Consider the following 17469-nt stretch of genomic DNA (forward strand, 5'->3'; position numbering starts at 1 on the left):
GACAGATTCGAAATTCAAATGTAATATTTTTTTATAATTAAGTGTAACAGTATTTATGGCCAGACTAAGTATGTTATTGCAGTTGTCCCGCTGTACACGCACCAAATTTCATTGTAATATGTTCAGTAGTTTTTGCTTGAATGAGCAACAAACACACACACACATCCTTACAAACTTTTGCATTTATAATTTTATGGTAGGATAGGATATTAAAAGAAAAAAGATAAATAATTGAAGGAGGATTATAGGTATGTTATGACGATTCAGAAATGTTTCTCGAAGAATTCCAATTAAACAAATAAATGTTCAACCTGGTGTTTTCAACAAATATATGAGCGATTTAATATCTATGAAATAATATTTACTATCATCTGAGTGTCAATTACTTGTGTATATTTATTTATTAAATATAAACAGATATTCACCAATACCTGTTTTATTAATATGTTTTTAGGACAGAAAGGGTGTACGCACTGCGTAAACTTGTGATTTAAACAGATCAAAAATGTAAGGAATCATAACTTCTTACGAAAGAATCTTTTGTGAGAACTTCCGGGGACTTACCGGGGCGTCTTAAAGCAGTAACTATTTAACTATTCTATTTTTCCAGCCCAAAAGCATAACAGAGCAGACGCCTAGCGCCATTACTTTACACTGGATTTAATACTGCTTAAAGACGGTCACCCTACAGGTTCGTGGAGAAACCACGAATCCGAGCAGTAAATTACGTTTATACTTGTTATATACGAATCGTCTATAGAATGTGGCCAGACACGATCCGATAGTATCGAGGTATTGTGTTCACATAAATGAGATTAATCGCAGGACATATATGCAGATACAGTTACAAGCACAAGCCGATCGATATGTTGAATGGATAACAGTGTCGACATGTAAATCTTGGGTCAACATCTGCATGTCATGATAGGAATTGATGTAACCGGTTTTAAAGCAGAGGTGGAGATGTAATGAAATATGTTATTAGTGTCGTAGATGTAGTGGAGGGTGCAATGGTAATTTTAGAAGTAGGAGAGTAAATTTTACAAGTTTAGTAGTTTTTTAAGATATCTTATAATCCTATCCTACTAATTCTACTAATATTATAAAGGTGAAAGTTTGTAAGGATGTGTGCGTTTGTTGCTCTTTCACGCAAAATCTACTGAACCGATTGCAATGAAATTTGGTACGTAGACAGCTGGACAACTGGAATAACATATAGGTAACGTTTTATCCCGATATTCCTACGGGATACGGACTTACGCGGGTGAAACCGCGGGGCGCAGCAAGTATGACATAATTTCTTCCGGTACAGTTTAGTATCAAAAGGTGATGTTTCCAAGTATATTCAACAAATTCTTTTGGCTTTGAACATTGATCAAACGCGATCTAACTTTAAATCTTTCTCTTTCTACCATCATGTCGTCCATGTCTTGAACTCGGTCAAAAATACATCTCCAGTAACTGTCAATCAATGTCATTTTAGACTTGTATTTCATATTGTTTTGACAGTGTGTAATCCTCATCTTAAACAATCTCTTGTCTTAAAAAACAATTTTGGCATAAATATACCCACCTCAATATAAATACAATTCTAGCATCATAATCACAAGATAAATCAAGAAGTAATTTTGTATTTTTAGCATATTATTCATTACCTGACTATTTCTAGTTCAAGGCCCGGTGTTAATCAAAGTGTGTTTATGTTAGACTAAATTGGTTAGAGATAATAATAGCAGCGGATGCACTGCTAGATCGATAGACTAAAATCTAGACGTGTTGTAGACTAGCAAATGCCTATCTGTGATTAATTTTGGCATTTGACTGTGTGTTTTGGTTTGAGATATATTTTTGCCTGATTACGACTGGTAAAAGATTTGGTTATGTTAATAAAATATTATAAACTCATGTAGTGTTTTTTTTAACTGTTTTTTGTTAAATATTGTTAATAAAATAATTGTTATGAGGAAATAAATACATTTTTTGTAATCTACAAATTTATATTATCCGAAGTACGGAACATATTTTTATGTACGGAGTACATTTTACAGTTATTATAAATTTAATAAATCGTTATACAGAAAACAGTAATGGTCTGACGATACATAAAATTCATATAATTTATAAATTTCGTAGGTTCTGTTGTGTACATAAAAATTTTGTGAAATCCTGTAAAAAATTTCCCTTTGTTCACAAATCCTGTAGTGTTACACTCCTAGGCCTAAACCCTTTGAAAAATAAATGTTCAATTCACATCAATGTGAAACTCTCACAATGACTTCACTTGACTTTCAAAGAAGTTGATAATTATCCATTAAACTGTTGAATAAACACTTTTCGATCATCCGAATCGGCAGGCGTTTGACCGAGTTCCAAATTTACATCTGATTCAGCGTTCAGCACAAACAGACAAAGAGATTTCTTCTAAACAAACCGCCGCAGTTGTCTCGCCGTCAATCTTTTTGCCTTTCGACATGTGGGCAGCTTTTGACAGATTTAACCATGGCTATTTTATCTGACGTCCGTTTTATCACGGTTTTGTGTTAATTTTTTAATGTAAACGATTATTGCTTAACATTTTATGTAGTTTCTAAGTATTTATCTGGGTTAAAGACAAAAGTTTCGAAAGAGAGCGCACTGGAATACCACTAGGCTCAGCACTATGACCTTGACCTCTTTTTGTAGTCGCGGCTCTTAAAATTGTCGTAGAACAATTTATTTAATAGGGAGATTGGTGTAAATTAGCATTATATGTAAGGGCATCGAGCAACTCATTTATCAACGGTAACTGGACTATTTGGAGACCATCCAAATTCGATTTTTGGTCGTACATATAAATGAGAAAATCGATGTTCCGGATTTTAGAATCGTCGCGTTTGTCATTTTTTAAACGAAGTTAACCACGCCAAGCGACATATATCAAGGAGCTAATGGAGCATTCGTTGAATTGTAAATTGATATGAAAATAAAGCATATAATTTATATTTTGTAGCAACATTTATAGCGGGAATTAATTTGCGTATAACTGTCGTGTTAGATCTGACGAAATGTTCGGCTGGTTGATAAAATGGGTTGGTTTATCTGTGGATTTGTGTATTAGTGTTCTGGATACTGTGTTTTTAGTTTTCATTGAGGCTTAGATCGCAGCCGGCGGTAAATCCACGCGCGCCGAACGTTAACAAATTATTTTCTTTTTCGCGCCATTCTCTTGTTTTGCGGTTGTTTATTTTTCGTTGGTGAGTACATTTGCTTTTGTAATTTATATTATTCTCTTTTTAAAATTATTGTACATTTAAATTCTTTATTCTCTACATTCTATGAATTTGATTTTTATTAATAGATGTTAGTTACCTTTGACTAACTTTTAAGTTATTTCAAATATTTTATGTATATTATTAATATAACAAAATATTTTAATTAAATGGAAAAACCCTTTTCCAGTGAACCATCTTGGAAAACAATTATTTCGATCGCAGTATAGAATTAATCGTTGCATCTCTCGCTTGGTTATATTTTATCGTAGCGTTTCTAGAATTCTCTTTTAAAACATGTGTGGGGACAAAATATGTTTATTCTGAGCAAATTTACATACATTATAGAAAGTTATATTTATCTATACTGGTTCACTCACGTTCACAGTTCTTTGACGTTATATTCAATAATATTAAAAGATGGTTTAAATGATATTAAAGTTTAATTTTTTTATTAGTTTTTATAGCATTTGAAAATTGCTTTACAAATGAGAAATTTTTAAAGAATATTAAAGTTATAGGAACAACAAATTTTTGCATATTTGTTATGGGTTTATTACATTACAGCTTACATCATGAAATATTCAAGTGTATTTGATTGAAAATTTGTTTCATAATTGCATAAACACAAAATACATCTTATTAATTTTAATTTAATACCGTTAGCCTGTGGCTCAATCGCAAGATCAACTGAACTATAAGCTATCACTCTGTTAAACGTCATCTCGATGCTATCAGTCAATTCCTGTTCGATGGTTCGATGTTTTTCATATTAAAATTTTCATTTGATACATTTATAAACATCCATTTATTTAATTTAGCCTCGGCAATGGAGCTGGTGGGTCGCCTGATGGTAAGTACTACCACCGCCCATGAACATTTGGAGAGGGGTAAGGTTAATTGCAGCTTACGTCTCTACAAATAGACTGCCGATTTAAATTAGAAAGGGATTTAATGGAAGGATTGACGAGAGAAATAAAGGATAGGAATGGGAAGGGTAAGGAAAAGGATATGGGCCTCCGGCTCCTCCACTTACCGAACGAAACACAGCAGTACGCTATTTAACGCCGACCTTCTGTGGGGGTGTGGTACTTCCCCGCTGCGAACTGGTCCAATTCGTGCCGAAGCGTGCTCGATTCCCTTATAACATCAGCGAAACTCTATGTGTTATAATTCGTTTTAAGAAAAGAAATGAAACGCCTTCAAATTCTCAGAACTAAACTAAATTTAAACGGCACCACGTGACAAGTAACAATCTGTACACCCAGTATAAAGGTGGGTATCAAAAATTAGTCGACTTGAGAATCTCGTCCTGTTTTGAAGTTGTAAAAACGACCATACAGATGTAGCGTGTATACACACGTGATAAATTCAAAAGTGGTGTGTGTGTTTGTACTGAAAATATTTCCTCTAGTACCACCATTGTTACATGTGTGGGGCTGCACTTATCTGGTCCTCCTCTTGCTCTTAAATTGGCGTACTTATGATGTAAAGAATTTAAGTCGTGCATCGTTCAGCTCACGAATCTGTTGAAAGTTCAACAGGTAGAACCTAATGAATACTTTAAGGGCTGCTTGAGTCACTTAACCAACTATTTACATAGTGTACAGTACAAGTATGTGGACCCGTGTTGACCTTTTATAACCCGACTGCACTTTTGTAACGATATTATTCGATTTTATAAATGTGTTTATAAACAACAACAACGAACGCCTCCTTGGTACAGTGGTTAACGCGTGAGCTTAGAACCGAGGGGTCCTGGGTTCGATTCCTAGTGGGGACGTTAAAAAAAAAAAGTCTCGGTCTGGCAGGACACAGAAGGCTGATCACCTACTTGTCCATAAAGAAAATCGATCAGTGAAACAGATGTATATCATCTGCCCCATACCCCACTAGGGGACACGGGACTTCACTTTTTATAAACAACTCTCAGTGTTGCCCGTGACTGTAAAGATGTTGATGGACTATGTTGCTTATATTATTTACAGCTTTCCACCCGCGGCTTTGTCCGAGTAGTCGCAGGAAAGATAGATCCAGGGTTTCCCTCGCATACTAGGTATCGTCGTTGCTGTAAGATTGACTTGATTCTTTATTCCTCACGTAAATTTCTTAATCCCTCCCAATTTAAAGTCGGTAATCCATTTGTAGAGGCGTAAGGTCTGCAATCGATCTATCGCCTCTCCAAATGTCCATGGGCGGTGGTAGCGCTAAACATCAGGCGAGGCATCTTCATTTATTCTCCACTAGCGGTCCGCCACGGCTTCGTCTGTGGTACATATATAATTTATAGTCTTCCTCAATAAATAAGCTATCTAACACTGAAAGAATTTTTCAAATCGGACCAGTAGTTCCTGAGTTTTGTGGGTTCAAACAAACAAGCACACAAACTCTTCAGCTTTATAAAATTAGTATAGATATAAGTTTGAATTTCACGCAATTGTCGACCTCTACTGGTTTATGAACATGTATAACTACTACTAAGTTAAATAATATATTTTATTTATTAATAATATAGTGCTATTGACATAATATAATCGGTTAGGTACATGGCTATTTATAATTATATGGGCTAGAAAAATAGGGGAGTGTGTAAGGCTTTTATATGAAAAGTTATATTTGTATGAAAAAAAAAATGTATTAAAGATTCCTAGAGTATTAAAGATCTACTAGATGTCTATGGTACAACCATAGTCACATTCACTGACTTGTTGTTACTTAGTAAATAATCTTAATATGTATAAATTACGTGTCACGTTGTTTTACCGCGATGAACTCCTAAACTAATCAACCGATTTCAAAATTTGCACACCGTGTGCAGTTTGATATAACTTAAAAGATAGCATAGGTTATATTATTTCAATTACGATAAATGACTATCCGGGAAGAGCCGGGGCGTGCAGCCAGTAAATATCGTTTTTAACTATTGGACTTTTAAAATGTGGATTTTTATAAATAAATTTCTATAATATAAATTTCTATAATTGATCCTACTAATATTATAATTCTACGTACCAAACATCATTGCAATCGGTTCAGTAGTTTTTGTGTGAAAGAGCAACAAACACACACACATCTTAACAAACTTTCGCATTTATGATATTAAGTAGGATAGGATATGATGTTAGTAGGAAGGATGTTAGTAGGATAGGATAGGATAAGGCCGGATTTATCGTACGAATTATTTATATCTACATAGTATAAAACAAAGTCGCTTTCTCTGTCTGGGGCCTAGGTCCTCCCGTCCATTGCTTAAATCTTTATGACTACACAACGGATTTTGATGGGTTTTTTCAAATAGATAGTGAAATTCTCGAAGAAAGTTTATTATTTAATATTTATAATTTAACGCGCTCGAAGCCGCGGGTAAAAGTTAGTTTTTATTAACTTTTACGCGCTTTATATTTGTATAAAAACAACACATAGAATCGATAATTTAAATCATTCATTGTGTTTTCACCAGTTTCGCATTATTACAGGTTTTTATAAAAATCTATTTATGTCCCTTGCTATGGTTTCTCGCGTCAACAGGTTGGCCGATGTCGCTAATTATTTCTTTGCTGTGTTTGTTATTGGCAGCAGATGGATCTTAGGAAAGAAGAATTATATAAATTTTGCAATAAAACCATAAAGTATATGACTACTTGATTGCTATTTTAATTTCATTACGTCGACATCACGTCTGTTGGGTCATTAATTTTTTTATTCGAAACTAGCTGCGCCCCGCGGTTTCACCCGCGTAAGTCGGTATCCCGTAGGAATATCGGGATAAAAAGTTGCCTATATGTTATTCCAGTTGTCCAGCTATCTACGTACCAAATTTCATTGCAATCGGTTCATTAGTTTTTGCGTGAAAGAGTAACAAACATCCATACATCCATACAAACTTTCGCATTTATAATATTAGTAGGATTCTTGTGTATCACAGATAGTGTAAATGATAGTGGAGAAACTCGTGTTAATATTAAAATAAAATTTATTACAAATTATTATTTTAACATTACATTATCTGTATTTGAGAAACTGTTATAATGACCCATTTTTAATTTTTATAACATCCCATAAAGAAAAGTTTTAGAAGTTTTATATAAGTTTTTTCTAAACGCGTAAATTCAAACAAGAAAGAATACATATTAAGTACAATATGTCCTGTAATAACAAATGTTGACACGTAATAAGAAGTCAAATGTAGTGGCGTTTTTTATTTAATAACATAATATTAAAACAGCTTTTTTATTAATGGGAAGTGATCGAATTTTTCTATTCTTTCACAAAATTTCTCATTTATGAAAGCATTTCAATGCTATAAAACTAAAAATTAAGCTTTTTACTGTCTTCATAGACCCCTGTTATAATCCGTGTGTATGTATAACAGAGAGTCAGGTGTAGCGTGGGGGCGGCGCGGGCGTGGCGTGGCGGGCGCGCGCGGCGCGGGCGCGTGGCGGCGGCGTGAGCGCGCCGGGCATCCGCGCAGGCCCATGGAGATCCTTACCAGCATCTACGCGTTGCTCGCTGGAGGGGTAAGTTAATTTTTTCTTTTTTTTTTTTTATAGCGGGCAACTGATCTGGTGGTTCTTCGCCTGATGGTAAGCGATCACCACCGCCCATGAACATTCGCAAAGGTAGTGCCTCTACGAATGTGCTGTCGCTTTTATGGGGTGAGGGAAAAGGAAAGGATTAAAGACTGGAAAGAAGGAATGGACTGGGATGGGTGAGGAAATGGAAACGGGCCAAAAACATAATAAAAACGGCATAAAAATCATCATTGCTATTGCTACCTAAATTAGAACTATTGTCTTAAGAAGTGTCTTTATCGTAATTTTTATTAGGATCTCATTATAAGCATCGTTAGCGCATCATAATTATTTGAAGTTAGTGTTAAAAATGATAAATATTAAAGTTTTATTCTGGTCTAGTCTCAACTGAATCCACGAATTTAAACTTTGCGGTTGGCTTCAATCGCTGCGCCTATAAGATAAGTCATGATGGCTTTTTCAAAAGGTAAATTTTTAATCACATAACGGTTTAGTAAAGCGTAAAATGGGCTGCATTTTAATTAAATATACGGGTGTAAATGCGACGGTTCAAGAGTCATCATTATTCTATAAATAGGTATAAAAGAATTATGGCAAGCGGAAGGGACAGTACCGCTGTAAAATGTTATCGCCCAATAGCTCAGTGCATTAAAACAAACATTATTTTCAGCAAGGGGTAAACCCGAAAATCGACTCTATAGCATTTCGTCTTCATTGCGGGGCCACAACGGCGGCTCTTTTGGCGGCAAGCGCGGCCCTTACCACGCGCCACCTTGTGGGCAACCCCATAGACTGCATACACACAAGGTTAGTGACAATAGTGCAGAGACATTAGTACCGACGTGTTGTAATAGATGGCGCTATATTATATTTTGTGCGCGGATTAATTATTCGTCATTTTAGTTTTCTACAAAAAGAGTTTTAAATGTTGTTATTTAATTTTAACGTCTCACAAATAATATTTCAGGCAATGGATAATAATGATTTAAGCTTGACTGCGGACATAATACTGTTATTTTTACGTGAATGTTTGTGGATCACGTATGAGTACGAATGAAAACAAAAGATTATTGTTCTGGGAGATAATTTGAGATAATGACTCCAAAAAATTGTAAATTTTAGACATGAGGTACTTTTCGCATATTTTTTTATGAGATTAGCGACCACATCTAAAATCTTAATCGTATGTTCCCACCTGTTAAAATATTTAACACGATTTAATTTAATCTTATTCTCCTGATGCTATTTTTAAAACGTGATAATTAAAATAATCATACAGAGCTGTTTTTATCAAAATGTTTATTTTGAGAACAAATATAAATTAATAATAACTTGGATAATAACAGACTACGCTGTCAGTACATGAATTTTATAATTTTACATTTCGATAATCAAGTAAAGCAACCCATTACGCTGTTAGGATGGCTGAATATATTCTAACAAAAAAAAAAAAAAATTACAAAGTTAAGCAACCCACCGCGCGGTCAGTAATCGGATGGGCGTGCTTGTTCCCCCTTGCAGGGACATACCGGAGGACGTGCTGAACACCTACTGCTGGATCCACTCGACGTTCACCGTGGCTGGTGAGGCGGGAGCCTACCCCGGGGTGAGGGGGGCGGGGACGGCGACGCGTCGGTACGGGAAGTACTACCAGTGGGTAGCGTTCACCCTATTCCTTCAGGTTAGTGGTGGATTACCAGGAAGTAAAATTCATTACATGTATTCTTAGTGACAATTGTTTTGGAGGTTCCTGAAAGTGTATTTTACTCGTATATTTCTTAAATTTACAAATAGCGAGAGAAAAATTGTAGACGCTCACGGCTCAAATTACCATTACAACAAAATGCAAGGAACATTCATTAGTAATCAAATTACTAACAGAAAAGTTGTTTATTAATTAATAATTGAAAAAAACGTATATATTTAGGGACGTATTTTAACGGTCATTAATATTGTTTATGCTACATATTATTATATTTTTTACAACAGAAATGTCTGTTGAAGGTATCTACATAAAAATTGCATAAGAACTAAGAATGTAAAAATGTAAGGTAAGTAAGCTTTATATGTGTATTTTTATAGGTTTTTTAAACAAAAAATATAACGTTTTATACAATATAATTATTTAAAAATACGTCTTATATACTTGATTCTATTACAACATTTTCTCTTTGGTAGTAATTATTTTAATAACTTAATAGCAGTAATTTTTAATTTCATATGAGACCGATCTAAAAAACTTTTAATTTAACTACCGAAGAATTTAAACAAACGACAACAAAAAAAATTAAATTATTATATTACACGCATAAACATTTTTAATTTCTAAATATTTAAATTTTAATTCGAACACTTTACACCAAGCGTCGTCACGGGGAGTTATAATGAATAAATCGCGATTCAAATCCGTTTAAAAGTCTTTAATTTCCAAATGTATAATACTCGTGTAAAATCGAACAAAAGAAAATACAAAATTTTAAACAGTCAATTTCCATAAATAACTACAAGACTTCAAATGATTAATAAATTAACTAAATATACAAAAGACTAGCAGACCGACGGTTTTTTTCGGACTTTTTCCAATTTGGTGTCTTAAATTGCACACACAAATACTGCGAGTATATACAGAATTGATACCTTATCAATAACATCATTGTACTCTAATAATTGGTTCCTCGGGTGTTATCGATCACACGAACACCGCTGCCAATTTGTGGCTAACCGACTTGACATAAAAGTGATTTATTTGTATGAGAAAACAATACATTTTGTATGAGACACAACCTTTGTCTGTATATTACGTATTTTCTTTATATTAGAAATGATTTTGATGAGTATTTGTTTTGATTTAAACCGCACTTGTTTTGCGTTTTTTACTATTTAGTATAAAAAGCATTAGCAGTGAACTGTGCATTTTTACATAATTTTTTAATAATAAATACACAATTATCCTCTGATTTTCATAATTATTTATGTTACTCGTTTTACGTTAATAATTAAACAAAAAACTATATCGCTTTATTGTCAGAGCCAAACGGTCGGCACCAGCTTTCTATAAAATATCATCAGAATCGGTTCACCCAATCATTCAGAGCTAACAAACACAATACATTCGAATTGTGAACATCGATTATTTGAAGTCGGTTAATAAAAGCCATACAATTTATCACACTTCCACTAACAATAAATAACAATTACCTGGATTGCTGTGATGACTGACTCTTTTGGCTTCTCCACGATGTATCCGGTTACTCAGAGATTTGTTTATAAGCCGGCATGAAAGGGCACTTCCTAACCCATCTATATCAGTATTCAGTGATATATGGACGGGCAGGTAATTCGATTGATTGCTGAATCGCTTTATCCTGGATGATATTGCCTATGATTCATATACTTTCGTATCATCTAGGATGATATAGCCTGTGATTCATTTTTCAACTTACGTTTCCAAGAACTATAACTCAAACATTTATTTATTCTAGTACACTTCGTTTTGAAGCGCTTTTTAATAGTTATAATACAGATAATTAGTAATTTATTATAGTTTTTCATTTATAATCTAATGTTTAAAGAGTTAAGTAGCAAAAAGTCTAAACTAACATTAAAACATCTCCGCAACTATTTGTAAAAAAAAAGAAAAATTAATTAATAAAATGGAATGAAGGAGGTTCTGTTCGACTGCATTTTTTATTATGTTACTTTATATTCCGTATGTTTCCAACAGATGGCGTGGTTCTTTCTAAATCAAATTTACAAACAACGAAAGAAAATAAACAGTTGTCATTTAGTCCCATTTTTGAATTTGGAATGGTGCCTCTTAGGGAGATTGGTGACCTTTTTTAGGTTATTCTTTATTTGATTCTAAAATATTTTGTTAGGTATTTAATATACGAACAAAACACGATTAACTTATATATATGAAACGAATATAATATATCAGATAATAATATTATTGATGTAATATATTTTATAAATTTTGTAAGTTATTGTGTATTGCAATCATATGATTTGATATATAATGTCTTAACTCTAAATAACAATAATATATAAAAATAATTAAAAATAAATCTGAACCGCTTTCATACTGTCAGAACTACCAAATTTTAATGGACCACATGACAGGCACCAGCTTTCAACCAAAAGTTTCCAGCAAAAAGTTATAAATCTAATTGTGATTTTGATAACCTCTTTATTTGTGTGAAGTCCCGTGTCCCTAGTGGGGTATGGGGCAGATGATGTACATCTGTTTCACTGATCGATTTTTGTTTAGGGACAAACAGGTGATCAGCCTTCTGTGTCCTGCCAGACCGAGACATTTCTTTTTTGTGCGTCCCCACCGGGAATTGAACCCAGGACTCCTCGGTTCTACGCTCACGCGTTAACCACTGTACCAAGGAGGCGGTCTTTATTTGTAGCCGGTTGAAAATGCGCAGAAACGTTAAGAAGCGCAATTCTAAATGGAAACTATGTTAATGCTAGTGCGGTCGGAATTATTGTCGCGGCATATGTTTTGTAGATTCAATTTATATACTTAAGCGTTTAATATATACTACACTATCCTACTAATATTATAAATGCGAAAGTTTGTAAGGATGTGTGTGTGTTTGTTGCTCTTTCACGCAAAAACTACTGAACCGATTGTAATGACATTTGGTACGTAGGCAGTTGGATAACTGGAATAACATATAGGCAACTTTTTATCCCAATACTCCTACGGGATATGGACTTACGCGGGTGAAACCGCGGGGCGCAGCTAGTATAGCATAAAACAAAGTCGCTTTCTCTGTCCCTGTATGCTTATATCTTTAAAACTACGCAACGGATTTTTTGGGTATTTTTTTTAAATAGATAGATTGATTTAAGAGGAAGTTTTAAATGTATAATAACATCTATGAAACTACATGTAAACATATAAACATGCGCGAAATCAGGCAATCTTATAAAGCTGGAGAGTTTGTTTGAACGCGCTAATCTCAGGAACTACTGGACCGCATTGAAATATTCTTTAAGTGTTAGATAGCCCATTTACTGAGGAAGGCTATAGGCTTTATATGTTGTATTTCATAATAATCATCGTGTTATGAATAATTCATCACTGAAACACGTGCGCAGCGAAGATGGGGACCTTGTTAAAGAAATTAATATTAATTATAAGAAAGTGTTTGAAATTTAAGCACATGCTAAACACCGGCCACATCAAGTTAAAATTTGTATCTTAATATTGATTATAACTTGATAACTCAAGTCGTTGGACACAAAAGATACTCCAGACTTTCAAATGATCAAATAAGGGTTCCTTGTATAGGTTGGATTGTACGGAACCGATTATATTAATATTGTTTAGGAATAAGCACATTGTGGAAAAGATCATGGATATAAACGTCTAATGTTCAATACTGAAATTATAAAGAGGAAATATTTATCTGCTTTTTGTAATGTTTTCACGCAAAAACAACTGGATTCATTTAAAAAATTCTTTTACGATTAGAATGCTGCAACTTCACTGAGTGATATCACACTAATAGGCTATATATGTACCACGGATGAAGCTGGGGCGAACAGCTATTAAACCAATAAACAACTTATAGAAAATCAGTAACTTATACAATTCAAGAAATTTCTGGTAGTTTTCATGTTATGTTAATTAATTTATATTATACAAGGATTACTAGACTACAATTTTTTGTAAAACATGTCTGAAACTTTACTTAAATAATTAAGCATTAAGAGTAGATCTTACAATGAATACTAAACTAGATACATGTGCTGGGCATCGAAGGATGCAGACCGCCAGTGATCCGCAGTGGTAATCTTGGAAGGCCTTTGTCCAAATTGCCTCTCATGTCTGAAACGACAATAGTATATACAATAACTGTTATTAGTAATTAGTAATAAAAACTAAAACGTCTTGACATTGTCAGAACTAGACTTAATTCAAATGGCAGGCACAAGCTTTCAAATAAAAAACGAATTCTTCAAGGAAAAAAGGAAAAAAACCGGTTAAAAAAAAGTCGAGTGTATAGCCCCCTCTTTTTTGCAGTAAAAGAAAATACTTGAAATTTTATTTTATATTGTCTATGGACAGAGTTTTCCCGCCACTCTCTCATGTTTGCAACCGATCCTGCGGCCTACGAGCACCTGGGCACACGTCAATTTGACATATCGTCGTATCCCGGCCAGATGTTAAAGCTATTAGCCCTCATTATTTGTCCCGGTGACTGTGTCGGTTATTTTCAGGTTTTATTAGCCAGTGGTTTAGTCACTGAATCTCAAATAAAACAGAGAGATAAGTATTTTCCTTGATAGCAAGATGGAATGCTTAATTTTTCTTTGATATGTTTGTTTATATCCCTCTAATATTATAAACGCGAAAGCTTGTAAAGTATGAATGTATGGATGTATGGATGGATATTTGATACTCTTTCACCCGAAAATATCTTAACGTTTACAGTTCGGATTGGCACAAAGGCTCGTTTTTATCCAAGTATCACACGAGTGAAGCCGCAGAACCAAATTAGTTCCTAATAAGTCCGAAATTATGTCTTTATAAATACGATGAGAAGCCCCGAAAACTGTAATACAAACACATTTTTTTTATTTCACTCAACCACAGATATAGCTAACGTGAAATCAACTGTCATGTTTGACATTTCCCGTTTTCCCGCCATTTGTTGCGCGGCCCGTCAGGGTTGTCAACCAATTGTCCAATTTGTCATTCATTTGGTAATCTGAGCGGGAGAAGCTGTATCTCATTTAACACTTTGAAAATAATATATTTAAAAATACGGCTTTCTTATATCGTGATGGACGGTAAATTTAAAATGATGGAACGTAGTGGAATCCTACTTCCTACTAATATTATAAATGCGAAAGTTTGTTGCTCCTTCACGCAAAAACTACTGAACCGATTGCAATGAAATTTGGTACGTAGACAGCTGGACAACTGGAATAACATATAGGCAACTTTTCATCCCGCTATTCCTACGAGATACGGACTAACGCGGGTAAAACCGCGGGGCGCAGCTAGTGCTTTATAAATGAATCTTTAATTTGATACGTTAAAAGTCGCGGGTTCGAATCCCGCCTCATGATCGAATATTTTCTATTCCTTAAATATTTTCCATATCATTTTCGTAGTTAAGAAATACGTGTTTAAAAGATCGGTCAAGTGCGAGTTGATGCGACACAGAGTTCCGTAAAAATTTGTTACCCATCCAATTTACAAAAGTAATTTGTAAGTTAATATCTTGTACAAACGATGTCTTTTTTTTTTGTTTACTGTATTCTTGTTGTTTCTAAGTTTGTACAATAAAGGATTATAAATAAATAAAAAATAAATAAATTAACGACCGTGCCGTGTGATTATTTTTTAAAGTGGCAACAATAACCTGTGAATATTTCAACAGTCTCGGTCTATGAAATACAGCCTGATCACAGATGAAAAGACAAACAGACGAATGGCCAAGTCTGTGGTCAAAGACTTTTTATCTATCTATCTATCTAAAGAAGTCGAAAAAACAAATGACCCTTACTATTTCCATGATATATCAATATTTTAAAAGAAAACCCTTTAATATTTCCGTTATAAATTAATACTTTAATCAATATCTCTTCGAAGCTACTAACAGAAACAAATAAACCATTAATCAATATTTTAAACTAAATCTCTTTCAATCTCTTCAAAGCAACTAATAGAAACAAATAAACCATTATATTGATTCCAATGCTAAAGTTTATTGGTTAAGTGTACTCGGGCATCACGTGAATAATATATACTTCGCAGAGAATTCGCGATGCATCTAGTGCTTTGAGAGGGAATTATGCTAAATAGATCGAAGGATACATTGCTACAGTTGAGTAGTAGTTTTTAACCAACTTCACGAAAATGAGGTTCTCTTTTCGATTGTTCTGCTTTGTTTTGCTAGCTTATCACTTTGTACTGGCTATTATTTTTATTCAAAATAGCTTTTGCCAGCGGATTCGCACGCGTTAAATTCGGAGTAAAACCAATTTCCTCATACCGTGAAGATTTCCTGCCGTCTTTGAAATATCACATTAGAAACCTCAAAAATAACGGTATTTCTCCACTTTAATAGATATTACTATACATATAGACCTTCCTCCTGAATCACTCTATCTATCAAAAACAACTCCATCAAAATCTGTTGCGTAATATTAAACATCTAAGCATACATACTACTATCTAGTGAAGTCTGTTACTTGTCATGTAGTCATTCAATGCATTCAATTGCAATTGCAAATGAAATTTGGTACGTAGACAGCTGGACAACTGGAATGACACATAGGCAACTTTTTATCCCATATTCCTGCGGGACTTACGCCGGTGAAACCGCGGGGCGCAGCCAGTAATCATTAAATCGAACCAGTTTAATGATTACTAGATGCGCCCCGCGAAACCCATTCGAATTAAGGTAACAAACGCAAATAATTCAGTCAAAAAAAGTCGAATAAAGATATCTATGTGACTGTCTACTGAATGAAAAATGTTTTATATTTAACCCACTCCAAATATCTATAACAATTGTTATGGGTAATTAGAAAAAAAAATAAGGATAGTATTTTCTTGCATTTGATTTTACGCCAGAATTATACATTAAGAAATTAAAGACTTTTTAACAGTTGTCTTTAGTCTCCCCGTGACCACGCTCGCTGTTAAGTGTTCGAAACGTTGGGTTAATAATATAATGAATAAATTGCGTTTAAGATCCGGTTAAAAGTTTTAAAACCTAAATTTAGGATGTAAAAATAAAAAATATTTATGCAAAAAAAACTCACAAAATATTTATTCTGTGATATCAATACGCTTTGTAGGTATTTGGCGGGAACTGTTCTACAGCTTTTTTTTTTTTTTGGGAGACTACGATCTGTTTTGGCATCACAGATAACAAGAAAACAATACGTTTAAAACGTACAAAATGAATTTAAATTTTCTACAGATTATATGTATGTTTATAGTATACTATATCAAAAACCTTTAAAAGAGCAATATTCGTATGTATTTACTAGCTGACCCGGAAGAACGGCTTACTCTTATGATTTAGGGGTACGAAAAATAGATGTTGGCCGATTCTGACCTACCCGATACGCACACAAAATTTTATAAGAATTGGCGTAGCCGTTTCGGAGGAGTATGGTAACTAACATGTATTTGAATCGGTATTTCACCCCCGGGGACGTCCATGATATTTTTGGGACAATATTAATTTAATAATTCATAATAATTTAAAATTTAATTATGAAATGATTTCACGGAAACACTACTCAATTATAAGTTACATAACAATCAAGTAACCTGCATCCAAAGCCTCACCGCAGCTAAGTTAGTCTGTAACTTAATTTCGTCTAGTTCTAATTTGTTACTTAATGTTACTTAGATGGATTGATATTGAAATCTTAATACGTTTTTGCTTTACTTTTATATACTCAAACGCAAGGTAGATAATAAAAAACCTGAATAAATTTTCAATTTATTTTGAAAGATTTCGTTTATCTATATTTGTTAATTGCATTAAATTAGGATAATTGAAAAATGAAATATAAAATTACATATAATTCGATCATTTCTTTGTCGCACTGTCTTCGACTATTGTTTTTGAAAGTGTTTTACTATTTAATTGAAAAAGAAACGTTTTATTTACATTTTTAATGTACTATTTGAACCAATTGCA

The 17469-nt window shown here is 33.7% G+C and overlaps 1 protein-coding gene across 6 annotated transcripts in view; it reads left to right on the top strand.

Annotated features, from left to right (window-relative positions):
- Positions 1–17469, top strand: part of LOC119830403 (innexin shaking-B) — a 125412-nt gene that overhangs the window by 45289 nt on the left and 62654 nt on the right. For all 6 annotated transcript variants that reach the window (XM_038353409.1, XM_038353413.1, XM_038353410.1 and 3 more), the window contains 3 exons: positions 7621–7765; positions 8451–8587; positions 9302–9461. In XM_038353409.1, the coding sequence (XP_038209337.1) occupies positions 7621–7765; positions 8451–8587; positions 9302–9461 (442 nt within the window). The remainder of the gene's footprint in view (positions 1–7620; positions 7766–8450; positions 8588–9301; positions 9462–17469) is intronic.

Source organism: Zerene cesonia, chromosome 11, assembly GCF_012273895.1.
Source record: "Zerene cesonia ecotype Mississippi chromosome 11, Zerene_cesonia_1.1, whole genome shotgun sequence".
In the NCBI taxonomy this organism is placed as follows: Eukaryota; Metazoa; Arthropoda; class Insecta; order Lepidoptera; family Pieridae; genus Zerene; species Zerene cesonia.